The sequence below is a fragment of the Xiphophorus maculatus genome, chromosome 16 (assembly GCF_002775205.1).
Source record: "Xiphophorus maculatus strain JP 163 A chromosome 16, X_maculatus-5.0-male, whole genome shotgun sequence".
NCBI lineage: Eukaryota > Metazoa > Chordata > Actinopteri > Cyprinodontiformes > Poeciliidae > Xiphophorus > Xiphophorus maculatus.
The window spans coordinates 3,464,521-3,492,470 of record NC_036458.1 but is presented as its reverse complement, the minus strand read 5'-3'; the positions used below and the strand labels follow the sequence as shown (position 1 = coordinate 3,492,470).

Below are 27,950 nucleotides of genomic sequence, written 5' to 3'. Positions count from 1 at the left end.
ATGCTGAACTTGGCTGCCTGCAGCTCCACAGGGACCAGCCGGGGGTCCCCAGGGCCATCTGCCTGCAGGTACCTGCTGACATTCATCACTGCCTTCCTCGCTTTGCTCTTTACCCCGCGTTCGTTTATCCCCAGAACCTGAAGGCGTCATGGCGGCTGCGAGGGGCGGAGGGAAAGTCACCCTGAGCTCACAGGTGAGCTGACAGGATGCGTTTAACAGCTGGCTGGACGCGGGAACTGCTGGGCTCCCAACTTCAACACACAGAAAACTTAAGAAGCGGTGCTTAAAAGGAGACATGTTTAAGTTTTTATACTTCCATTTGGCTTCTAAAAACAGCCAAAGCACTTTAGAAACACCACCCAGCTGTTTTGACAATAAGTTCATATTTTTTTGGTGGCTGGAATATGAGCCATTTCAAAAACCTCCTGAATGTGATCAGCAGGCACTGCCCGTTACCTAGCAACCACAGTGGAATTCCACCCGTTACCTAGCAACTCAAGCTGAGTCCCAGCATGCTTGATCAACTTCCATCAATTTCCATGTTAAAAGAGAAATAATCTACCAATGGAACTAGTACTTTTCATCAATATTAGAGTTTTATTGATTCAAAACAAGCTCCCATTTCTTGCTAATAGTTAGTTTTGTCTTATTTCATGTGCACTAAGATATTTGCACTAGAAACTAGACTTAAAACACTGTAAGGTTTTGTGTTTTTGCAGTGTAGTTTGTTGTTAAATGTCCTCAGCTCAGCAGTCACCTCTCTGCTAATCACAGCACTCTGGAGAGCCTCCCTTTCATGGCTTCAGAAACACAAAACGCTGTGAAGGTCGTCTCCATCGTTAGCTGCTAGAACAGAGGTCACAGCTTTCATTTGGAAAGAAAATGACAGGATTTTTACACGGCGTTTACAGCCGAGTCCCAGGACTGCAGCGATCCGAGCCACCCTCTGCCTCAGTAATGTCACCCTGGCAGAGATAATCGCCGTCCAGCAGGACTCCGCTGCGTGCCGCGAAGCTGGAACCGATGTACGACTAATGAGCGTCGCAGTCACTCAGAGGAAACGGTGACGAGGTTTTTATGGCGATTCAGCCCTACTCTAAATGTAAATGTGATCAAACATAGATATTTTAGGGGATAACTAAGTACACCCAGCTGCTTCCATTAGATTTAAGTGTGGCCAGGAAAATGGAAGCACATATATTCACACAAATGTAAAAAAAAATAGAAAAATAGAAATAGAAATAGAAAATTAGAAGGGTGTAATCACCAGAGCTTGGAAATAAATTCGGAAGCGGTATATTGTTCTAAGGAGAACAGTACTTGTTAAAACGCTAAAAGTTTTCATCATTTTAATGAGATGCAAAGATAGCCATTACTAGCTACAATAACTCTTTGAAGATTTTGAATTAATGAGTCACAATAACATTTATTTTCCCTTTGGGATCAATAAAGTACTTTTGAATTTGAATTGAATTTGAAAACTCAACGAGAACGTTCCTCGTTTTGGTGAGATATAAAACTCAAGTGAGAAACAAATCTTCGAAAAGCAGAAAAGGGGCCTCCTGCACAGCCAACAAGAAAGCAGCAAGTGGTTTCTGAGTAATAAGTCAGTCACAAAACACTTGTCTTTTCCAGCAGATTTGAACACACTGTGGTAAAACCAGTTGACCAAACATGCTGGAGCTCCGCTTTGGTTGCTAGGTAACGGAGCAGCGCCTGTGAAATGTGAGTTAACAATCAGGAGGTTTTTGAAATGGCTCATTTTCCAGACACCTAAAGACATTAACTTATTACCAAAAACCAGCTGGGTGAGTCTTTTTTTTGGTGGTCTGTTTTTAGAAGCTGTTAAAACCCAAATCGAAGAACAAAAACTTTAAAGGTCCCGTCAAGATTCGTCACCAGACAACTAGATAAAGCCTGAGGGTTGTGTTCAGAACGTTTTACAGGTTATTTTTAACAGAACATAAAATCATAATGTAGGTTTGCATAGTTGCATCTGAATAAACTACAATAATTATGGAAAAATGTCCAATGAGAAAAAATGGAGCAAAGCAGAAACTGGTGACAACAAACATAAAATCCAGCTCTTATGAAACCCGTACAGCACGGCGGTGGAGGGGAGGTGATCTGGGCTTATTCTGTAGCCTCAGGGAATGAGCTTTGAAATCATTGATTCATTTTGAGATTGGCAACTGAAGCTTCACCTAAACTGGGTTATCACCACGGCAACGGACCTAAACACAGCTTCAAACCCACAAGCGGGATGCCGGAAAGAAGAAAATAATCTGACATAATGCAGAACTGTGCAGAGATAAATCTATGAAACTGTCTCAAAACACAAAATGTTACAAAGTATCTATAGGTTCTAGTGCAAATATCTTAATAAGCTTGAAATAAGACAAACATAACTTAATAATGAGTAATTAATCAGAAAGAGCTTGTTTGAATATTGATAATAAATTTTACTTCCACTGCAGATTTTTTCACTTTTAACATGGAAAAATGTCTTGTCAGTAATATTAAGAAATTATTATTTTAAAACAAGTTTATATATCTTGCTATAAAGTTAGTTTTGTCTTTTTTTTTGAGTGTACTGAGATATTTGCACCAAAATTACATAGAGTTTTTGTTTTTGCAGTGAAATCCCTATTTTTGATTAAATTTCCAATAAATAGAAAATACACCTAAAATTTGTGCCCAAAAACATCTCAGACAAAACAGTAATGTTCAAGTAAAAAAGGCTTGTTTGGTACTGAATGTGCCAGCATGATGTAATATTTAATGAAGGCTAAGTGTGCAAAGTGTATCTGATTTCCTGTCAGCTTGTCAGTCTTTCTACCTGCTTCCCCGCAGGGATGCTGCCATGTTTAAGCGTCCCTCCAGGCAGAATACAGCATCCTGACGGAGCCAATCCTTAAAAAATAAAGCGTGAAAATGTGTAACCCGGAGAACACGACGAGAAAAGAGCGACTGTAAATAAAGCAGTTCGCTGCGCCGCCTCAGGGAACTGGCTCCGGCCGCGTCAAATGGCAAACGAGAGTTTGTGCACAAGAACTGGGTGCATAAAAATCTGCAGGGACTTGAACGTTTCCTTCAGAGGTGGAGCGCGGTCAGCCAAATCCAGGGCCATGTTGCTGCAGCGAACTGCAGCGCCGTCCCAGCGGAGGCCTGCTGCAGGCCGGCCGGTCGCCCCGAAGGTCACTGCACTTCGTAGAGATCTGGATGTTCAAGCAGGGGATCATGTGGATTGGAGAAGCTGAAAGCCATGCAGATGCACTGGAGCCTTTTTTAAAATTTCTCCTTGGAAGGTTAAAGCTCCACTTTGCTGTTTAGTGAAGCAGCTGGAGTTAATGAGAGAGATTCAGTAGTTTAAAAAAAAGTATTTTTAAGAATATGTGACTGTTCACCATAAAATTGCACAAGTTGGAATTACGAAATGAATTAGCTTAAAGTGAATGTAACTTTCATAAAAAATATACATATATTTTTACATATTTGTTGGAATTGGTATGAGACAGATAATATTGATATCCTCTGGCGTTTCTTAACTAGAAACAACCAATCAGAGCCAGGAGGTGGGTCCATGCTGCAGCTTCTTCCTAATAGCAGAACCTGTTGTAAATGCTAAGGCTAGTTAGCATGGCCAACAATGACAGCGAATAATCAGTTTTCCTGTAATGATAAGTTGTTTTTCCGCCACTAGAACATTTAACAGTGAGTACATGAGGTTGATTGACAGCGCTAAGACCCTCCTCCTGATTCTGAGCTGTGCATTACTTCAGACAGCAATAGTCGCTCAAGGAGAAGGTGCAGGAGATCAACCTTGTTATATTATTTGTTATGGTGACAGTTTCAACAAATGTGTGAAAAATTTATTTTTTAATAAAAGTCAAATACGGCAGCTTTAATGGAAACAAGGCAATTTAAAAAGAAATTGGTTTTTCACTTAAGTTTTTGTGCTAGTGTGAGGAGGTTTTCCAACTATGTTGAAATTTGTTCATTATGCAAAACTGCAATGGAGACTCTTTGTGTATCACATTAGTCACATGATCAACAACTGGATGTTACTGCTGGTGAAAACCAGCTCCATGTTTGTTTACGTTTTGTGAAGAAGAAAGTTGCACTCAGTGTCTTTGTCAGACGTTTTTGTGTCGCTTCCTTCAGTAGTTCTTGGTGCAGCGCCCCCACAGGCGAGGAAGGGAACAGCTTTTTCAATTTGGTTCGTGTGACTCAATGTAGTGTAAAAATTTAACAAATGTTGCAATTTTGGTCCACCAGGTGTGAAAACACCCTAAAGACCAACTCTCTTTTTTCTCTCAATTTATCTTCAAATTAGTTTTTTTTTTCTTCCACTTTTGTGTCACCTTGAGATCTCGCATCATTAAGCATCCCACTGTCAACAATCAATAAATCTGGCTGGGCCTCTTCTCCTCTTTTGTCTTGGCAAATGAAGCTGATGGATGAAAGCGAGGCCCCTTGCCCTCTCCCACGTAATGTGCTGTGAAATACCCGTCGATACTTCCAGGAATGGAGGCAGCAGAGATGTTTGGAGATTTAAAAGGGCGGGACGCAGAACCGGGGGTCAAACTCTTAAGACAAATTAATATTTAATCAAGCCGCCCTCACAGGTAACTCTAAACGAGCGAGGAGGCAAGAAGAGCGGCAGGCTGAGATGAAATTTTATCTTTTAAACTGTCCCGTCCTGATTGAGTGCAAATTACATAAGAGATTGGGGTGAAAAGAGGCAGTTTGAGGGACGCTTGCTGTGTGAAGTCGACAGAGAGAGACAGGTTAAAGGGAAACCGGAGGGAGGAGTGAGCTGCACCGTTAAAATCCTCCTTATCAGATTGGATCTCAGAGGTCAAAAAGCAAATCATTATGGTTAAAAATGACGTAAAGAATACAGGAAGAAAAAAATACTCAAAAATATATAAATAAGTGTCATTTAAAACACTTTACTTACAGCAACGCAAATTAGACACGGTTGTATCTCACATCGTTCCCCAGTATTAAAGAGACAGAATCCCAAATGTAAGGCGTCAGATTTCCTTTAAGTTATGTTTGATGCATTTTTATAACAACTCAAGTTAACATAGCTACTTAATTGTACTATAAAATGGCAACATGTCTCTGGAAAAGACACAATACTGTCCCTTTAAGGACAGGCATACCTGGGTTATGGAGCTCCAGGATCTGCTAACGAACCAGAGTGAAAATTTGGCCTTAAAGTATTGATTGTACTTCCATAACAGGGTATGATGGGCCGATGGTCTATACAAAACTTGATAATTGCATTTTCTGAATAAAATCATTCTTAGGTAATTCTTAACTAATATTAGGGCCTATTGTCACTTTAAATCCAAATAATCTGCTGCTGGCAACACCTCACAACTCAACGTTTACACTCTCATCTGAAAATGGCCGCAAACAGATGTGCAATTATATAACTGTACATCTTTGAAAAGCAGAAGTAGAGCCTCCTGTATAACCAACAAGAATGTAGCACGTGGTTTCTGGATGGTAAGTCGACAACAAAACACTCTGTACAGCACACACAGAGGTAAAACAAGCTGGCCAAACATGTTGGACCTTAGCTTGGGTTGCTAGGTAACGAGCAGAACTCTGCCGGAGTTGCTAGGTAACAACAATCTGGAGGATTTTGAAAAACTCATTTTCTAGACAGTATATAGAAAAGTTGAAACCCAAACGGAAGTGTGAAAATGTGCAAAATGTGAACTTTGGTTAATAGGTCCCCTTTAAACCTAATTACAGTTACTGGGGTAGCAATTCTACAAAAAAGAGCAAATCAAAAGTCATCCACAGTGATGTAAAACATGCTTTGCCAATTACCAGCAACACTTGATGCCAGTTATTTTAATCAAGACTGGAAGAATCAGGTGCTTTATGTAGCATCTGACTGGTTTGGATCCATTTTTCCCCTCAATAAATGAAATCACCATTTAGAAACAGATTCCTGTATTAATTTATCCCAGTCTGACCTATGATCGTAATCTTTTCAGATGTATCACATTTTACTCCAACCGAATATAGATTTCTGTTCCCCTTTTCGACTCGTCTAATGCTGAATCCCAACATGGGCGTCCGTGGCGGAGCAGAAGCGCTACAGTACAGTTCTGAGTCATATTGAGTAACAGCGCGCTGCCGTTTGGAGCGGTACAGTGGAGGCTGTTCCTGCCGGCACGCGTGCCAACACGCTCGCAGTCACAGGGTGCAGGAGTGGATACTGTGTGCTCTGTATTGATTGGCACGGCACCGACTCAGGCTGCTGTCCGAACGCCACCAGTGTTCTGCTGCTGGCTGACAAACGGCTTAATGAGACTCAGCACCCATGCAGCGCTGCAGCTCGGTTTCCGAGCAACGGTGGACTCCTGCGCGCGCAGTGAAGAAATCCACACATCAGACTGCAACCGAGTGGAGGCAGAGTTTCTCAGAGGGTTTTCTCTGAGATTGGATGCAAAAATAATGACTATTGAGGCAAATTGGCATTAAAAATAAGGAATCTTTTAAAAACAGACTTCATTTCTGCTAAGAAATGTTTAGATTAATCTCAGAAATTTTCTAGAAGTGAATGGTTTTATACAAAAAAATGTATTCACTTTTTTTGTATAGACCTTAGTTCTACCCTAAGCATAACATCTTTAACTCTTCTTTGAAGGATTATCTCGTCTATTATGTTTATAAGTTTATAAATGTCTTCTGAAATGTTTACCTCATAAAAATCTTGTAACTTGTTTTGCATTTTCTTGATCTTCATTAGAAAGATTCATATGAATTCCTGCGTTCTGACGACCTGAATCAGTGAAACTCTGCTGGTGTAAAATTAACAGAAATAAATAACTCTCAGACATTTTTTTTTGTTGAAAAAAATCAAGAAAATCTCTGACCTCAAAAAGTCAAAAATGGGCAAGAAAATAACTCTGAAATGTTGACACTGATTTTACAAAAAAAACAACACAAAATTGGATATTTCTGAGTTACAAAAATATCTGCAAGAAAAAAAATTCAGATTAAAATTAAAATTTTCTAGAAAAATCTCAGATGTTTCTGAATTTCAAAAGTAAAATATTTGCAGAGAAAAACATTTAGAATAATGTCAAACATCATTATCTAAGCTGTGCAAAAAACATGTAATGAATTATTTTAGATCTATAGATCTATCCTAGCCTGTTAAATAAAGCATAATAGATCATTTTTAACTCTTCTTGGAAACGTTATCTTGTCTATTATGTTGCTTTATCATTTTACTAAATATCTTCTGGAATGTCTGCCTCATAAAAATCTCATCACTTGTTTTATATTTTCCTGACCTTCATGAATTCCTGCGTTCTGACATCCTGAATCATTGAAACTCAGTGAAATCTGCTGGTGTGAAGCTGGCAGAAAGCGCCACCTCTCTCTACCTGCTGCCCCCCCCCACTGTTCCTGACAGGGTCGAGAGGAAATTAGCATTGACTCCTAATCAGCCTCCCCCAGCCCTGAATGTGCTGATGTGCAGGACAGGGTCATGCTAATCAGGTGCCTGAGCTTGCAGGCGCATTGATTTAATACAACAAGCGCTTATTAATCCCCTCCACGCCTCCTCCTCTTCCTCAGCCCTTGCATCGTCCTCTTCCTCCCCCCAACGCTTCCCATCAACCCGACGTTGAATAAAACACGTTGGAAGTGTCAAACACACACTGTGAAATAATAACGTTCGCTAACAATTTTTTTTGTAGCTTTAGTAGAAATGTTTTGACAGATTTCAGACTAAATTTAGCTTACTGTGTTCTAACTACACACCTCAAAGCAGAAGTAGATTTTGACTGGAGCTGATCAGAAAATAATGGATGCAAATGTCGGTGGGGATATTTGTGAAGTAGCAGCACAGATGTTCCAACGGGACACTGAGGACACCTCCAGTCGTTTTCTCTTCCTGTGCTGCGTTTTCCTGAAAGTGTAATAATCTATTTATTCATTTTTCAGTCTATTACTCATCAGATGATATCACCTTAGAGGTAGAGAAGATAGTTTTATCAATTGCTCGATAATCTGAAACATTTAAAGGAGTAATATTGTGTAAAATTGGCTTATTTGATGTAATGTTATTCCTTCCTGAAAAACATACATTGATTATTTTATGATTGTTTGAGAAATCTTCGAATCTCCTCTGGCAGCCATTCAGGAGCGACTCGCTCTTATTGCAAAAACACAAAATCTTACCAAACATTTTTGTCTAGTTTCTAGTGCAGATATCTTAGTCCACTTGAAATAAGACTAAACTAACTGACAAGTGTCTTTTCAGCAAGATATAGGATCTGGTTTTTAGTCAATAATTCCTTAATATTTATTTTTAAAAATGACTAATTCCACTGGCAGATTATTTCACTTATAATGACATTTTCCCAGGTGTTTACTGAAATAATCTGCCGATGGAACTAGTACTTTTTAAAAATCAATATTAAGAAATTATTTACTTAAAACAAGCTCTTATATCTTGCTGAAAAGATACTTGTCAGTTAGTTTTGTCCCATTTCAAGTATGTGAAGATATTTGAACTAGAAACTCAGGGTTTTCCACAACGTTTTATAAACCTGGCGGGCCACCAGGCTTTATTTACGCCCCGCCAGACTAAACTTCATTTATTTATTTTAGATTTTTTATTGTTTACCTTTTTTAAGACTTCGTGTTTAGGCATTGTTAATAATATCTCCCAATAGCACATAATTACCTACTGATATTTTCAAATTTCCTGTCAACGTTGAACATTTTTAACTAAAAAACATGCTGGATGACTGCCTTAACCATCAGGCTCAGTGAGTTTTCTGTTGGAAACCCTGAAACTAAACCAAAAGTACTTGATAAGATTTTGTGTTTTTGCAGTGCATTGTGTTTTTCTAAATATGCAACCAGATTAGATTTAAAGAGGAGCAGAAAAAGCAGAAACCAGGGATCTGCAAAGGCAACAAGAAATTACTCCTATTTTTCTCATTTTTTGCAGTTTGCAAGAGTTTTGCACATTCTAACCTGAGGGGGAAATTAATAGAAATGGGCTAAACTTTATATATCACTTCTCTTGACATGACAACAACTCAAAACACTTTTACACTACAGCAATGTTCTCTATTTATATACAGATGAGCAGATCAGAAGTTGGCTTTGGGTTAAATGTATTAGAGTCCCATTAGACTTGGTGATATTTCTTCAAATAAAATACAACCCTAAATCTTCCTAACACATTTGCAGCGTTTAGGGGTGATAATGTTTGGTGAAATAAAAAAGAAAAGAAAAGCAGAACAGGAGATAATGTATCCTTACACCTGTTTCCGCTGCTGGTACCCACACATCTCTGAGCTGAAGGGATTGTGTGGGTTGTGGTAGTAGACTGGTGGCTGCATCAGAAACAAATGTCTCTTTATTAACAACTTTCCTGAGGCAGAGGGACGGCAGAGTTTCTGCAGAGTCCGTCTACCTGCTGCAAACCCAGAAAGCTCCTGGAGCCTGAGGCTGTTTCCACACCTGACTGGTCAGTAGACTCGGTTCAATCGGGGACCAAAGTTGCAACATTTGTTACATTTCCAGCTGCACTGGTTCTCTTTCACACTGATCTGTGTCAAACGATCCAAACTAGTTGAAAAACCAGTTTCCCTCCTCGCCTGGGGTGGCACTGCACCAAGAACCACAGAAGGAAATGACATGAAAACCACTGAAGAAGACACTTTCTTCTTTACAAACTGTAAACAAAAATGAACTGGGGTCAGATTTTAGTAGTTGTAGGATTTCTCTTGATTGTCACGTTGCTTTTGGTTGTATTTACCCAGAATTCCTTGCGCTGTAGTCCACTTCCTGCTTTTGGAGCGGTCTCCAGGCCGCTTGATGTTCACATACGTATTTGAGAGTTGAAGGACCAGAGAGCTTTGGTTCGTCTGCTTTAATCAAACTCTAATTCGGTTGAAGTGACCATTGGCGCGATTTGAATGCATATGTGAACGAGACCGTTCCAAAAGCAGGAAGTGGACTACAGCGCAGGGAATTCTGGGTAAATACAACCAAAACAAATGCACAAGTCTAGTGCTCCTGGAACAAATGGCTTTGAAAAGAAAAATCCTCCTACTGCTAAAGTCTGACGCCACTCCATTTTTGTTTACATTTAGTGATGAAGGAAGTTGAGCTCAGTGGGTTTTTGTCGTTTCCTCCAGTGGTTCCTGGTGCAGCGCCCCCATATGCAAGGAGGGGAACAAGTTTTTTAAATGTTCAGTTCGTTTGACACAATGCAGTGTGGAAGTGAACCACAGCAGCTGAAAATGTAACAAATATTGCAACTTCGGGTCCCATATTGAACCGAATCAACTGGACTACCAGGTGTGAAAACACTTTAAAAATAATGGACTCATAAACTTTTTGCATTCAAACAATTTGCACCCGCAAATCAGAAAAAAGTTAAAGGCTAGACTTTAAAGTTGCAGGTAGAGATCTGTTTGGCTACTTTAGAACAAAAGCATAAATTTCTGCTTCAAAGCTCTAAATAAAATACCATGAGAAAGCTTTGGGGGTTCACAGAAAGCTGAGTGAAAGCTCAGTAATTATCTTTTCTATGATGCATCCAAGCTGGAGTAAATGAAAAGATAATACGCCCGTCTGTAACCCTGAAAGCACATTTCAGTTACTTAATTTATACAGGATTTATTCTTTGAGCTGTGCAATGTGTAGACTGGATGTTTTTTCTTCAACTTTGCTTTTGGCTGCAAATGTTTTTGCAAAAAGAGTCAGACCTGAATCTTGCTTGGAGGCATTTACAGGTGTAAATGTTCACCTGTAAAGTTACGTAGATGAGCCGAATGAAGATTATAAGTTAGTAAAATTCAATTTGTTCTGATCTCTGCTTATCAGGAGGATGAACTCCCTCACCTCTGTTTTACGACCTATTTATTCCCCTATAATAACATAAAGTTTGAGGACTTTATGGTGTTCACTCATTTAATCAGGACAAAAATGATTGGCCATCAATTTACTGGTCCATCCTTTCTATGCGGTGTGTTTTATGTGTTGGTCAACGAGTTCGTTATTCGCTGAAAATACGAGAACGCACCGTGTCACAGTGAACTGGAAAAAACACTAAAACCTCCCAGGTGTTTCTGCTCTGGTTTCTAGTGCAAATGTCAATTAATTTATTTAGGCAGCAAATAAAAGCAACACATGTTGACTAAAGGGCTTTTATAAGGTTAAGACAAAGTAGAAATATACTCCAAAAGAAACAGTTTGAATCAAATGCTAACGAATAAAAATGGAATTTAAAATCTGTATTAAATAATTATTTACCCAAAACAAGCTCCCAGTTACTTGTACGTTAGTTTTGTCTATTTTTAGGTGCACTAAAATATTTGCGAGGTATGCACTGATCCACTTTTTCACTTCCGATACCGATAAAGATGTCTGAGATCTAGTATCGGCCGATATCGATCAAACACAGAAAATCATCCCTGACTTAACTTAAAACACATTTTTTTATAAACCCAGACATAAATGTACTGAATTAAAAATGTATTTCATAACTCTGCACCAGTGCAGCACACTTAAATTCACCAATAGCTTCACAAACGTGGCCCATGTAAAAACAACTTTAATTTGTTCATTCAGTGAAATTAGGAGAATAACGGCTGATTTAAAATAAATAAACTGAAGCTGACAAAACAATGTAAAAATAAACTGCAACAAACATTTGAAATGGTTCAGAAAGTGAAGTTAGGAAATCTTTATGTAATGTAAAATATGTAATAATAAAGCATAGAGTTAGAGTGAATAGATCTGCCCTTATGGATTAGGCCCACGGATTGTTTCAATATGGGGTGCAGATCTTATCTCTGCGCCAGAAACTAGACCAAAATTAGTTGGTAGTATTTTGTGTTATCGCAGTGTACGGGATGCCTGAGGAGCCGAACAGATAGTAAACTGTTCTGCTGGGAACGAACACATCCAGGCAGGGCTGCTGTGGAAGCTGATATCACCCCCTGCCTCTGGCCTACACGCCCTCGCCCCAGACCCATTGATTTTATCGGGCGACACCAAAGCCAGCTCAGGCCAGTGTCCAGCACCCCGCGACGCCCCGAGGGCGACAAGGCCTCGTCAATGTCAGAAAACACTCCCGGATCAGCTCATAACGGCGTGAAACAGAGAAGAAAGAGACGGAAACGTTTGCCAAGCGGATTGAAATATTTGGATCAAATATTCTACAAATGGAGTTGATGTTGTGGGATAGACGGCTGCAGGCAGCAGTGGGACTCGTTGCTTTGCCATAATTCAATACTGTTTAGACATCCACCCACTGAAAACAGGCTAGAGGTGACATACAGGCACACAACCACACCTAAGGGTAATTACAAATCTCCAGTTAGGACAACATACAACAGTTTTTGAGTATTAGAAGGAAACCATAATACCATAAACCCATAATATACTATTAGTTAAAGAGCTGTGATTGTGATTGTTTCATTGTTACATATTTTATTTGAATTCTCATTAATACTGTGTAGATGTGATTTTATTTTTTCTGTGTGATTGTTGGGTTATGGGAGTTTTTTTTATATAAGCCCATTGGGCTTTTGCCTCTTCCTGTACTGTTATGATTATTTTTTTCTTAAAGGTGACCTCTCATGCTTCATTGGACAGGTTAGGATATGTCTGTGGTCTATGCAGAACATGCTCATCATTTGTTGCAAAAAATCATTCTTAGATAATAACATTTTAGCCTGTTCAGTTCAGAATGAGCTGTTTTAGGGATTCTGTACCTTTAAATCAACGCCCCCACCCTTGTGTTGCTAGGTGATGGGCAGAATTCAGCTGAGGTTGCTAGGCAACGGGCAGTATCTTCTGATTTGTGACATTACTTTCTGAAGGTTTTTGAAACGGCTCATATTCCAGACACCAAAAATCATTAAACTATTGATAAAAAATGTCTGGGTTGTTTTAGGACCAGTAAAAATCCAAATAGAAGCACAAAAACATGCAAAATGTGAATATTACTTAATACCTTTGATATGTTTCACCTGTATTTTAATTGTGTACAATAAGCTAAGCTAAGCATAAGACAGAGAAAAACTTCACACAAGAAAGGCTTTTTAAAAATAATTTGAAAAAATGATTATGGTTTGAATGCATATGTGAACATCAAGCGGCGCGGAGAGCGCTCCAAAAGCAGGAAGCAGACTATAGCGCAGGGGATTCTGGGTAAATACAAACAAAACACATGCAAATTTAACGCTAGCGTGAAAAATAGTTTTGTCTTTTACCACCAACAAGATAAATTCTACAATCGCTAAATTTGACGCCACTCCACTTTTGTTTACTTTTCATGAAGAATGAAGCTGCGATCATGTCGTATTCGTGTCATTTCCTTCGGTGGGTCTTGGTGGAGCGCCACCGTAGGTAAGGAGGGGAACAGGTTTGTCAAATGGTTTGGTTTACTTTCACACTGCAAGCTGAAAATAGAACAAATGTTGCAATTTTCTCCCAAATGTAACCAAATATACCAAACTATCAGGTGTGAAAACACCTTGTTAGTAATTTGTCAGTATCAGGTTCACTGTCAATTTTAAAGACTCATTTGTTTCCATGTTGTAACCATGTCAACATTTCTTTTCTGGAGGATTTCCATGAATTAATGGAACAAATTATTGTATTTATATGATTTTTGGCTCTTCTGGATTTCATCAAGCAGTTTTCTTTTCTCAAATCCTGATGACGGAATAATTAAATCCAATTAAATTTAAGATTTAAGCTAATCGGTCCTACTTGGCCTCACCTGGCCTCTGCGTTTCGTTGAAGTCATGTTTTGCGGTTGTAGTATTAGCGTGTTGCATAACTGGGCGTTTTCTTCCCTCTTTCATCTCCTCTCAGCTGCTTAGCGCCCAGTAGAGCAGCGGATGATGGGAGCTCCAACACGGCATGATCTAAAAACCCACTGGCGCTTCAGCGTGCCTCAGCTGGCTTATATAACCCAGCGTGGATATGCAAACTGCCTGGCTGCCGGGGGGAGCGGAGCGCACACACACACACACACACACACACACACACACACACACACACACACCCACACACACACACACACACACACACACACACACACACACACACACACACAGGCGGCTCATCAACGTTTGAGTGTTTAGCAGAATAAAGTCAGGATTTGTGTGTGTGTGTGTTTTTTTTGTCTGCTTGGCAACCGCATCATCAGAAACCTCTCTCTCCTCCTCGCCACGCTTCGTGATGACATCAGCACAATTTTTGGGCCAGTGAGTTCCTCCGTGATGTCATTTCCGGCGGGTCTTCACCTGAAGTGACTTTTTTTGTTGTTGCGTAACTCAACCAATCTTTCAACCAGTCTCTTTTTTTTCTCATTATGGAAACACCAGGTGGGCCAAACAATTTAAATATCACAGGTCTGTCTTTGATGCTAATTTAATATTCAAATTTCCTATTAAGAAAATAAAAACCTCTTAAGTTTAATCTTGGAAGATGCTGTTTGTTTAACTTGGCTGTAAAAATATTAATGAACGTTATGATTTTGTCTCATGTAAAACATAAAATAGTATTTTATAAGTATTAAAATAAATATTTTCACTCTAGTTTCAAGTGCAAATATCTTAGTTCACTTGAAATGAGACAAAACTAACATTTAAGTAATTTTTCTGCAAAATAGCTTGATTTAAGTAAATAATTCCTTAATATTGAAGTAAAAGTTCCAGTTCCTCCAGCAGATTATTTCAGTAATTAAAACACATTTTCTCCATGTTACAATGTGAAATTATTTGCCATCGTTGTCTTTAAGGATCACCAGATTTTATTTTCGGTCAAAATTTCTCACAACTATAAAATACCAGACAGAACAGATGAATCTTTTAAATCATTTTCTGCTAACTTAAGGTGCAGCCGCGTTTAGTTCGCTTTAACCCAACTCTAGTTCATCAGAAAGTTCCTTTGTGAAGCCGTGTGTGCAAAATCAAATTTAAAAAAAAGCAAACTCTGGCCCACCAACAAACTTCTGTCTCGGTTCAGATGAAATGAACTCTGGTGCCGTTAAACGTCAAGTTTACCAACGACCAACGTTTGACTCAGAGCAGTGAGGAAGAGAAGCACAGCAGCTGAAAATGTTACAAATGTTGTAATTTTGATCCCAAACTGAACTCAGACTATCAGGTGTTAAAACTCCCCTAAAATTAAATTAAATTAAATTAAATTAAATTAAATTAAATTAAATTAAATTAAATTATGGCTCCTAGAAAATTTAATTCTTATTTTTATTCTTTGTTTATTGAGCTGAACGTTTGTGCTTTATGGCTTCTTAGTCTTTAAATTTATGACTCAATATGTTTTTAGATTAAAAAAAAAATCTTTATTTATCAATATTCTCTTTTTTTTGGAAGAAGCTTGTTAATTTGCCTGTATTTATATTTATATTGACTACAGATGGCGAACTCTGGCATATTATATGCATCGTCCCGTTTGAAATTCATAAACAACAGCAACAAATTTGCATCCACCTCCTGTGACCCCATCGTGCTCCAAGCAAAGAAAGAAAAACAAAAAATCGAGGTCTTCAGAAGTGTAACGTTATGAATCACCATGACTGTAAGTGCAATGCAATAGCAGGAGTGTGAGGGTGAAGAGATGCAGAGAAAGACGGCGATCAAGAGAGGCCTGACCTATATAAGAACGAGGCTGAAATATTTATGGATATGAATGTCCTAATTGGCAAGCCACTGGGAGGAGCGCGGCAGAGAGGTTAACGTACACTCAAAGAATCATCCCCGCCCTGATGGACGCCTCATTACGACTCCCACCTCCCGCCGTCGCGGCTCCGGCTCAGTTAGAGCCATTACCAGAACCGTTGTCATAACCCCTCTCCATCGCGCAGACGGACTGGAACAAGCGCTCAGAGCGCTGAGTCAAACGCAGCCTAATTGGCCGGGTTTATCTCCACGGCTCGGCGCTGCGAGAGGCCGCCATGGCTGTCGCCCGCAGTGGGAGATGATCAGAGCGACGCTTTCTGATCACTGAGAGAAAGACCTGGAGGGACTCCAAACGTCCCCATGTCTGAAGAGGGAGGCTGAGGGCGAGCTACTACAAAATAAAAGATGAAATGACGAGAATAAAGTCATAAAATGACGAGAATAAAGTCATAAAATGACGAGAATAAAGTCTGTTCAATAGGAAGACAAGAGTTGGGCACTGACTATTTACACATACTTCAGTAACTTTTTTGAAATACTTCATTTTTAGTATTTTACTACTCATTACTTTTTACTTGTACTAGAGTAATTTTTTTATGAAGTCTTTTTACTCTTATTTCAGTAAAATTTCTGGATTTTCTACCCACTGAATGAAAAACAAACATGTTTTAACCAAAAATTCACCTGCAGTTTCTGTTAAAGTTTCATAAGTTTTTTATTGAAAGAAACTGATTTGGAAACATTTTACTTTGCCTGATTTTATTATTTTATGCTACTTATATGAATTATTGTGATTTTGGTTCTTAAAATTCCAACATTTGAACCTAACTTTATATTTTGGCCCATCTGATGATGGCATTTTTGAATATTAAATGATGGATTATTTGATCACTTACTCTGTACTTGAATAGACGTTTTACTCTTTTACTCTTACTTCAGTAATTTAATAGTCTGTTACTTTCTACTCTTACAGTCTTTGATTACTTTGCCCTCCTCTGATTATGACTTTATTCTTATAATAAATACTCCGTCATATTAAGGCCACACTAGGAAAATTAAAACCTTTAAATTACAAGAATAAAGTTTTAATAGTAAAAAAGTTGTAATACTACCAGAATAATTCCTGAATATTGATTGATATAATATTGATAGATTACTTCACTTATAACATGAGAGAAATGTCTTGTTATGAGTAAAATAATCTGCTAATGAAACCAGAACTTTTCCATCAATATTAAATATTGACTGAAAAAAGCTTTGATAACTTACTGAAAGTGAGTTTTATCTTATTTCAAATGAAGTCAGATATCTTCAGTAGAAACTATACAAAAACACTTGGTAAGACGTTGTGTTTTTTCAGTGTGTAGCTCTTCCTGAGCTGCTGTGCTGTTTAGGATTTGTAATCAAACGACTCCGACAAGCATCTCTGTCTTGCTTGCACAAAGGGGACGGGAGCAGAAATCGATGTGCTGTGTTTACAGGGTACACAGCTGACTGTAACTCTGCACGTTATGTTACACACAGCCGAGCAGCAGAGACAGACGAGCTGCTTTTGGCTCGGCCCGGCCCGGCCGGCACCGCTGGCACCAGGCGCCGTCTGAGCAGAGGACCAACATGGAGCGGGACGCAGGCGGAGGATTGTCTGATACTCACGTAAGAAGTACTCTGATGGATCCGCTTCGTAATCCGTTTCCTCGGGAAAGTGGTCGATCTGTTTACACATTCCTTTGAAGTTTCCTGCAGGGAAAAAACACAGGAAGTTGGAGAGAGTTATAACCCACAGTCTCCTTACGGGCAGAGGAAGGCTGATTGTAAATAAAAAAATATTTTCATTAGGGGGATAAATTCATTTGATTGATTGATTACATTTTTTGTTTTGAGAATATTTTATTTTGGGGTTATATATTGATGTTTTTCATCGACACACTCCTTGGGTTTCCATAGTTCAGAGTGATGTCATCGCTCCCAGGGCGGCCATCTTGTTTATTTGGACTCTGAATTCAGGTCAACTATATGACAAAATACAAGGGTCGAGATATTTTATAGTTTAATTACAGGAATAAAGTCATAATTTTATGAGAACTCCAACACGAAAAATAAAAACTTAAACGAGGATCGATGAGCATCTTGTGAAGCTATACTTTGGTGTAAGTTTTACAGATAATGCTAAATACTTTATAGGAATACTAAATACCTTTTAGCACATCTGCATCAAATTGTTATCAATACCAGGATTTTTAAACTATCATGCAAACAACCGAGTCTGTTTGGTCCTGATGAAATCCTGCATCTAACCTCTTTTCCTCAATAAAACAACTTTTTCAAGATATTTCTTTTCTGCTAATATGTTCTCGTAATTAAACAAACATTCTCAAGGAAGATAAAGTTATGTGATTATTTTTATATACTAACAACATAAATGACATATGCCTAAGAATATTTAGTTATTCATTTAGATTTTAGACTGACACAGAATTACAATTTAAAGCCAGAATTCTGAGAAAAATCTGAATTCTGAGATTAAAATAAAAATTCTGAGAAAACAGAAATTTGAGAAAAAAAACAGAATTCTGACATTAAAGTCTGAATGATAAGAAAAAGTCAAAATTCTGAGATTAGAATTTAATAAAGTTTTTTGTTTGTTTATTTTTGTTGGCCTTAATCTTATTCCGTTGAAGTTTTTTTTAAAGCCAAACATCCCAGCCCTAATATTCAGCAGAAAAACATCCGAAGGAGGAATTAATTTGGATTTAATTTGCTGTTTGCCTCCATGTTTGTTTCCTTTAAACAGATTACCGATGGTTCTGGCTGCTTCCCTTCTGGTTTTCAGGTGGATTTAATCTGATCATTTCGGTAATATCCAGTAGCGGCCAGCCCGGATCGCTTAAAGCAGCGAATATTAGAGGCTCCGTTTGAAGACATGCAGTTGGCGGCTTGTAAACAGGAGCGGAGCAGCTGCTGCGACCTGGAGCCGCTCCAGCTGCTGCGCAGCGGCAACTTTCTGTCCAGAACCGCCCACCCCGGTGTGTCCTCGCCCGCTCCCCGACATGAGGCGGTTTGACCCTGATGAGGTCACTCCAGGTGGCGCTGGCAGGGGGAGGCCTCCGTAAGGCGGCCATTACGGCGACCTGGTTCTTCAATGGCGGCGAGCAGCAGGCCGATACCGGGGCATTTGATTGGACCAGATTAGTGTTTTATTAACGTTTTCATCTCCTCTCCCACCGGTGTCCCGTTTATTAGGGGAGCAGGTGTTGGTTGCCATGGCGCCAGGTGTTGCAGGGCAGATTTTGGCAGCGGGGTGTGATGGACACAGCGGGGTGAGCTTTTTACTTTGTGAATGATCAAGAGGTGGGTAGAGTCGCTAAAAGTTGTACTACTTCAATATATGTTTAACTCAACTACTGAAGAACTGATCAATACATCAATCATTAATATTTAAACATTACTGTCAACAGAATCAACAGAACAAGATTTGGTTTTATCAGGACATTTTTGACATTTTTCTCCTCCTATAACTGTGCTACGATAGCTAACGTTTTGTTAGCATCTTTCCTCACGAAAACTTTTCTGATGTTGTTCTGGTTCTTATGCTAAAGCTAAACATGGCTGAAAAACGTCTCACAATATCTGAATGTTTTTACATTTATTTTGAATATAAAAACAATACCTGGGCTTCTGATTTGTTGCATAATATCATAGATCTCACAATAACAAATTAAATTTAAGGAAGCACAATAAGTACAGCAAATAACAAATATTAGCATTTAATATCAATTTATATCAATAATCGTCGATCGATAATTTAGTTTTTGTTTGTTTTAAGTATCTGAAGTTCTGCCATCCTAGTGACATGACTTTTCTGTTTTATCTACAGTTTTCACTACACTCTGTTATGAAACCTGAAACTTCTGCTGCAAGCTAACATGTTGTTGCTAGGTAACCAAAGAGTGAGTGAGTTGCTAGGTAACCAAAGAGTGAGTGAGTTGCTAGGTAACCAAAGAGTGAGCAGGTGAGTTGATTCCACCAGCTTTTTTCATCTAGCAGTGAGAGATTGAACAGCTCAAGTTTTTCCTCTGCCTACATAATATTGAATATCCTATCATTTATCTATTGATATTGATCAATATCTACCACAATATTGTTATTGATTTATTGTCCAGTCTTAAAACTACCTCACAAATTATCACCAGATTTATGACTGACTGGCTACCAATAAATTATGCAACTTTGTTTTTCTTCAACTTCCAAACTAGCGTCGGAACCTCTGTACTAATATTCCCACTAATCCCACTCAGTCCCAATCCATCGTTCTGTAACACTTATTTTTTCCCTGCTGACTCAGCGTTGGCACATAATCAAAACAACATAGATTTCCTTCAACAGGTTTTGTAGCAATTAGAACGAGCATGTGGGTTAAAAAAGAGGAGAATTTCACGGAGTATGGTACGGAGAGATAATAGCAGGAAGAGCAGGTAACAGAAAGGCTTTGAAGGACAGCGAGCAGAAAGACGGGGAGGAGGTGGAATACATCAGTTTTAAGTGGTACAGTAACTGCTGAGCCGTGAAAAAGCCCTCCAGAGTTTAACAGAGCTGCACACTTTTTGTACTCGATGCTGCGATCAAAGTTCCTTCAGACTGGAGATTAGAGTCGGGTTCTCCGTAATCAGCTGGAAGGTGAACGCTGAATCTTACTGAAAATAAAAGGCACATAATCCACTAAAGCTTTGTTCACACACCGCTGAAGGTGTCAACCTGCTGCCTACCTGAAATAACAATACGTTCATCTGAAGCAGGGTTGCCAGATCTGAGGGCTTCCAACCCAAACATAAAAAAAAAAAAAAACCACCAACTCCAAAAAAAATCAACCCAAATCTCAGCCTCTGATGAAACTCCTCTGGGAATTTTGTAGCTGACAGCCATCTTGGTAGGTATCCGAAACATACTGTCCATGACAGTTGCTATGACAACAATAAACAAGTCACAAGTTTAGAACTAGCTCTCGCCTCGTTCTCATCTAATTTATAAACAATATCAGAACATTACAACTTGATTATAATTTTTGAGTAATCTTACTTTCTTTTTGTTGGTTTCTTTGTGCTGTGCTTGCCTACCAAGATGGCGGTTCAGTGGCGTGGATCAAGGTTCAAACTTATGAGAACTATGAATAAGATAACACATTGTCCGCCACTTAATGACAACTATTTCCAAAGAATTTTCCTCTGAACTCTTTCTAAACGCTTGTCAAATATAGTAAACAGCAGCCCAAATTTAAACAACTTGTTTTTTCCAAACTGATGTGTTTAAAAACAGCAACACTGAAAGAAGAAAAGTGCACATTTCTAGTTCCTCTCTGAGCGTATTTCAGGAAGATGACTTGTGTTTACATACGGCTGCATTACTCCGTCCCAGTGGAACTGTCTGGGCTAACCAGCAGCAGCAGAGGACCGTGTGTCCTAATAACGTTATGAAGTGGGTGCAGGGTTTGGTTTGCAGCTGACCGACCCGTCAGCAGCTGGTGGGAGGGGAAGGACTTTAATTAATGTGTTGAAAAGATTTATATGACAGGTACCGCTGTAAATGTTCTGCGTCTTGTAATACGTGTCAACACAGCAGGCTGCTAACATGAAGGCATTTCCAGCCAACATCAGGAATGTCGACGCAGAGATGCAACAATCTTACTAGGTATTTTTGAATAGTTTCTAGTGTAAATATCTTAGTACGCTTGAAATCAGAATCAGAATCAGAATCAGAATGCTTTTATTGTTATTGTACAGAAGCACAACAAAATGTTGTTTCAGTAGAGCCAATCCAAGAAGACGGGATTTCCTGGGACGCTAACTTACAAGTAACTTTTCATCAAGATATAGGAGATTATTTGGTAACATTTTGTGTGACGGGGTTTGCATAAGACTGATCTGTCATAAACATAACACCTGTTATAAGCATGAAGGAGTCTTTGTGAGTGTTGCCATGAAGTGTAATTCAGTAAATAATGAGACTTTTTTTGCAAAGTCTCATTAAAAGTGTCATTATTTTATTTATTTTCATTTATCATTTATTTGATTACACTTCATGACAGTCATAAACCTTCCTAGAAGACTCCTTCATGTTCATAACAGGTGTTATGTTTATGACAGTCTTATAAAGTCAAATAAAGTGTTACAGATTGTTTTAAGTCAACAATTCCTTAATATTGATGAAAAAGTACTAGGCCCACTGGCGGATTATCTCACTTATAACATGGGAAAAATGTTTTGCTGTGAATGAAATAATCTGCTAATCAATACTAAGGAATTACTGACATAAAATAAGCTCCTATATCTTGATGAAAAGTTACTTGTAAGTTTGTTTTGTCTTATTTCTGGTGTACTCATGAGTCAGAAACCAACGTTTTCTTATATGACTTTTTAACCAGACGAGTGATTTGTGCTACCAATGGCTTTCTGTACTGAGCTTAAATAACGAGGCTTGTGAATGTTTGTCTCCACGACCTTTTTTTCCCCAAGCAGGTGATTTTAAATGACTTTGCAGGCGGCTCTTGGTGCTGCTCCCACAGACCGATGAGCCTCCGTGTAGCTATAAGGAGCTACATGCTAGCCTCCTGCTTCCCCTCCTGTCCTCCGCAGCCATAAAGCACTTCACTACCACCGACCTGCAGAGACTGAGGGCCACTCAAGAGTGGAGTGCAGCAAAGAGAGAGGAGGCTTGTTGTGGCAAGGAGAAAGAGAGAAAAGTGTGTGTTGAAGATTTATAGTCGTACAACACAGCAAGGTTCTGGACCGAGTTCTGAGGGACCGGGGTTTATCCGGTCAGCTCGCTTACAGGCAAACACAAACCATGGCGCTGTGATGTAGCAGTGATGCTCTTTATTCATGCTGCTGAGGAAAAGGAAGCGTTCCCCAGGCTGCGTTTACATGGAGGTGCAGAGTTCTGGTCCAGCTCCAGCTCAGATGAACACGACTGAAACTGCAGACGCGGATCCTGGTTTCCAGTTATTAAACAAGACCATCAATGCCTCTCCTGCAGTCCTACTGGGGAAAGGAAGGATTGTCTGGAATGCTGTTCTTAAGTTTCTGTCACTTTCAAGGCAGAAACATATATTAGGGCTGCACCGATTTTCTTTATTTTGGGAGATGTAAAACAAATCTTATCTACTGATTTCCTCTTCCGCCACAAAAGTCTGAAAATCAACCGCTGTCCCCTATTTATTCTGACTTTCTTGCAATATTTAGCGACATTTCAGACAAAAAACATCAGCTTTGTGTTGTGCTTGCCTACAAAGATGGCGGTTCAGTTGTGCAGAAAACTTCAACCATGACCGGTAGCAAAAAGTTACGTTTAATGTCATACAAAAACGCAAGTATTTCTAAATAATCACCACTAAATCTGTGATCTTGATTAATACAAAATCACAAAAACAATCCTAAAATCCTGCTTTGTGACATGAAAACATTATTTAATTTTAAGAACTACTTGCTGAATGCAGACAAGTAATTTATTAATATTCCAACACTTTATTGGATTTTATCAATACATTCAGAATCTTTCTTTAAGAAGATTCATGATCTTCATTTTGCCCAAAATGAAAATGAGTTTGACGCCGCTGCCTTAAGGTGCTTTCTTTAAAAAGATGTAAAAAAAAATCTGAATTAATCTCAAATGAATTATGCAGCATTTCATTTGAACTCAGCTCTGAAGTTACAATTAGGAATTGGAAAGTTAAGAGATTCTCATTAACCAACATAAATGCTTCACATCATCAGGAGGATAACCTGAGTAAGTCCAAAAAAGGAAGTTTTCAAATGACGATTTAATTCATGAAGAGAAAAAAGCGATCCAAATCAACCCGGCCCTCTGGGAAAAGTAATTGACCTTCTTGTCAAATCATGAATGAACTGATTGAACTACAGTTGTTAGAAAGCTGAGCTCAGTTTCCCAGGCAAGATTATCACCTGACCTGGAGATGTAATAACAAATGACAGCTGGAAGCTCTTAAAATGCAAATCATTTCCTGAAATAATTTTAAGTAAAAAACAGCAAAGAAAGTAGCTGACATCTAAGAGCAAAGAGAGAAAACATTCAGCAAGAGAGATTATTACATCAAAATCACTTCGATCCAAGCAGGAAATTATAAACCAACCCAGAAAAACCCAGAAAGTTCTGCGAGATTTAAAAAGAGGAAACAGAAACTGGGCAAAAATGAAATCTATGAGAACGAAAACTAAACCCTCGAAAATATTCTGTTGACTGAACAAAACTGGATTATTTTTGGAAGGTGTGTGTGATCGCCTAAAACTAACACAGCGTTTCAGAAACAGGAAGTGGACTATACCGCCGGGCATTCTGGGTAAATACAACCAAATGCTACGGCAAAAAATGGTTTGTGATTTTTAAACAAAGACAGAACAGAAATACTACAAAATCGGATAAAATCACGGTTGCGCTTGGTGTCTTCTTCAGAGGTTTTCTTGTGGTTTCCTTCAGCAGTTCTTGTTGCAGCGCCCCCACAGGCAAGGAGGGGAACAGGTTTTTCAATTAGTTTGGATTCTTTGGTGCACTGATTACAGTTTTCTGGTCGATCTTTAAGAAGTCAGATTTTGGCCGATACCAATTATTTTTTCTGAAATGTCGTTTAATATAGTTAATTGCAAATGTGCAAGTGGCTATATTTGAGTGGTTGATTTGTAGACGTTTCTTGAGGTAGATAAGATCAGGGGATAAGATCAGCTTTACGTGTAAACATCAGCCAATCACCAATCTCCCAAATGTAACTAAACCAATGCTGATAAATCAGTGCACCCCTAATTGACTGTTCAGTGTGAAAGCGAACTGCTGAAGCTGAAAATGTAACAAATTTTACACCTTTGCTGCCAGTTACACTGAGCCAGAGTGATTTTAATGATTTGGAACAACGGTGTTGATAAAAGAGAGACAGAAAAAGATTTGTTGGAGTTTTTACTGCTAATTGTGACTCTGTTGCCATAATACATGACGGACTCTGTAACACTGACAGTGTGTTGGTCCTGACTGCCGTCACACTGTGTGCAGGTAGATAGAAAGTGAGACTTGTCAGCTTCTTCCTGGACGCCATATGAGAGAGACATCCGGGTCAGAACTGCCCACTCATAACACCGATCAAATGGATCCACAGCTGCCACAGCTCCACACAGACAAAGGTTCTGATGAGACACAAACACGTAGGAGGCGCCTGGCGGAAAGGGGAGGGCGAAGCGGCGAGGAGGCTGCAGGGGGTCAGAAGGACTTGACTGAGTAGGAGGTGCCGTTTAAAACAGACAGAGTTCGAAACGGTTAGAGACGGAGAAGATTGGAGCTCGCTTTGGATCCGGCAGTGGGCGGCATTCTCGAAAACTTTCCTGTTGGCCACTGAGTGCGTCAGCATCCAGAGCCCCGCTCCCTTCATCCCTGCCCCCGTGTCCTCCTCTTCCTCCCACCTCTGTCCTCAGTCCCAACAGCAGCCGTTGCCATGTGGACATCAGAGAGCTTTTCCCTGCTGTTGCCATGGCAATCTGGGCTTCTATGAGGCAGAGGCCGACACGGACAGAGCTGCTGATGCGTTTTTAACACCTGCATTTTCTTTTCTAATTTGTGCAAAACTTTTTTGATACTCCGAAAAGCGACTGAGATCACACATGAATACGTTTGTTCACGCTGTAAACCTTTAAAAAACATGCCGCGTTATCATCAAACCACATCCTGTTGTCTGATTCATCGTTTCCACCAGTAGTAACATCCAGTTGTTGATCATGTGACTCGTGTGATGTGAAAAAATTAGCTTCCATTGCAGTTTTTTAAATACACTAATTTTGATACGGCCGAAAAACCAATTCATCCAGCAAAAAACTTTTTATTGAAAAAATTTGACTTTTTTAAATTATTTCCATTAAGGAAATTTATATTAATAATTCCAGTTTGGTCAATTATGTGGTTAGTGGAAAGGCAGTTAGTGACACATAAAGACAGTTACAAAGTCGGCCTTCTATCACCTGAAGAACATTCTGAGGATTAAAGGACATTAGTCCTACAGAAACTCATCCGTTCATTTATCTAGCTGATCCAGAACGCTGCTGCTCCGGTTCTGACTAAAACCAGAGAACTACACGCAGATTAAAGTCCTTCCACTGAGAGAATAGACTTTAAAATACTGCTGTTAGTTTATAAATCACTGAACGCTTAAAGATCTGCTGTTGTTTCAACCTTCCAGGCCTCTCAGGTCTTCTGGTTCTGGTTCTGCTCTGCATCCCCCGGACCAGAACCGAACATGGAGAAGCAGCATTCAGCTTCTACGCAACACAAATCTGGAACAAACTTCCAGAAAACTGCATAAAATTGCTTGTTTCATGACTGGTTTCTGCACTTTGAAGAGCTGAAATGTGCTAATCCAACAAACTGACTCGTCATACGTGTTCATGTACATGAATCCCTGTGGTTGAAAACGTAACGTGTTACTGAATGTTACGCGGCGACAACCTCTGGCACAACCGCCTGAACCGCCTGAACCGCCAGAACCGCCTGAACCGCCAGAACCGCCTGAACCGCCTGAACCGCCTCCCAGCAGGAAGACAAAACTCCTAATCACCTTATTCGTCTTCATAATCTTTATATTTGTCTTAGTAATGAGCCTGCAGAGCAGGGAAGACCTTATCACTACGGCACAAATACAGCAAAAACACAAATACTCACCAAGTATTTTTGTCTAGTTTCTATTGAAATTATATTAGTACACATGAAATAAGACAAAACTAACTCAGAAGTAACTTTTTAGCAAGTTATAAGAGTTTGATTTAGGTCAATAATTCCTTAAAATTGATGAAAAAGTACTAGTTCCACTGGCAGATTATTTAACTTAAAACATGGGGAAAATGTCATGTAATAAGTAAAATAATCTCCCAACTTTTAATCAGTGATAAGAAATTATTGACTTAAAACAAGCTTGAAAAAGCTGTAGTTCCACTGGAAGATGATTTCACTCATAACATGGGAGAATGTCTTATTATAGTGAAATAATCTGCCAATGGAACGAGAACTTTTCCTTTATTAACTTAAAACAAGCTCCTATATCTTGCTAAAAACTTATTTTAGGTTAGTTTTGTCTTATTTCAAGTGTGCTAAGAAATTTGCACTCAAAACTAGACCAAAATACTTGGTAAGATGTTTTTGCAATGGAGGGCTGCAGTTTTTGACTACAGGTCAGCCCTTAGCAAAATGTTGTGTAAAAAATTAAGCAAAACAATAAAGTAAGTCAGAATTTTTTTCTAGATTTCTGTAGAGACAAAGTCTGTATTTTGAAAGATAAACACTTTCATGGAGTGGAGTGAACTCGCTCCATGAAAAGCGAGTTCAGGATCAGAAAGAGGCGTTTGTAGGTGAGCCAGGTGATGAGGGACTCAGACTAATGGAGGCGGTGAGGTGCCGTCAGCTTTCGGCTCGTTGAAAGACGACTGACAGATGTTAGACAGTCGCTTGACCTCTGATGAGGCACCAAGACGGACAGCTTTCCCGTCACTGGAAGGTGGGGAGGTTGTGAAACAATCAGGACGTTTAAGATAAGAGTTTTTAAGAAAACACTCGATCCAAAGCTTGTGTTTGTCGATTATATTGATATTATTTTACAGAGATGCAAAATTTAACCTCCTGCACTGCAAAAACAATACTTTTCAAATTTCTAGTGCAAATATCTTAAAACACTTGAAATAAGTCTAAAAATTATTTACAAGAAACCTTTCTGCAATAGGAGCTTGTTAGTAAAAACAACTAGTTCCCTTGGCAGATTATTTCTCTTACAACAAGACATTTTCTTGATGTAATAAGTGAAATAATCTGCCAATGGAACTATTACTGGTACTAGTATGAATGTAATAATTATTGAATAGGGAGGTTCCGGCCCAGAAGCTAATGCTGCTCCAGCCTGTTGGTAAGACAAACAAAAGATTCTAATGATAAACCTGAAACAGTGAAAATTTCATAGAGCAAATATTTATGGCAGGAATTGCTCATCCAGTCAGTTGCTCATCCATATTTACTACTCTCTTAAATGTGACCTATTATGTTTCCTTGTTCCAGTTAGGATCGGTCTATGGTCTATACAAAACATATTCATCACACTTTCTGCAATAAATCCTTCTTAGATATTGAGACTGGTTACTTCAGAATGAGCTGTTTTAGGGCATCTTGCCACTTTAAATCCAAATAAGCTGCTGCAAGTCCCTC

General features: G+C 39.1%; 1 protein-coding gene across 1 annotated transcript in view; it reads right to left on the bottom strand.

Moving 5' to 3' along the window:
- LOC102236785 (voltage-dependent calcium channel gamma-2 subunit) overlaps positions 1-27,950 on the bottom strand; it is a 57,782-nt gene that overhangs the window by 4,759 nt on the left and 25,073 nt on the right. Inside the window, exon 2 of the mRNA XM_005810300.2 lies at positions 17,376-17,459. Coding sequence (XP_005810357.1) covers positions 17,376-17,459 — 84 coding nt within the window. The remainder of the gene's footprint in view (positions 1-17,375; positions 17,460-27,950) is intronic.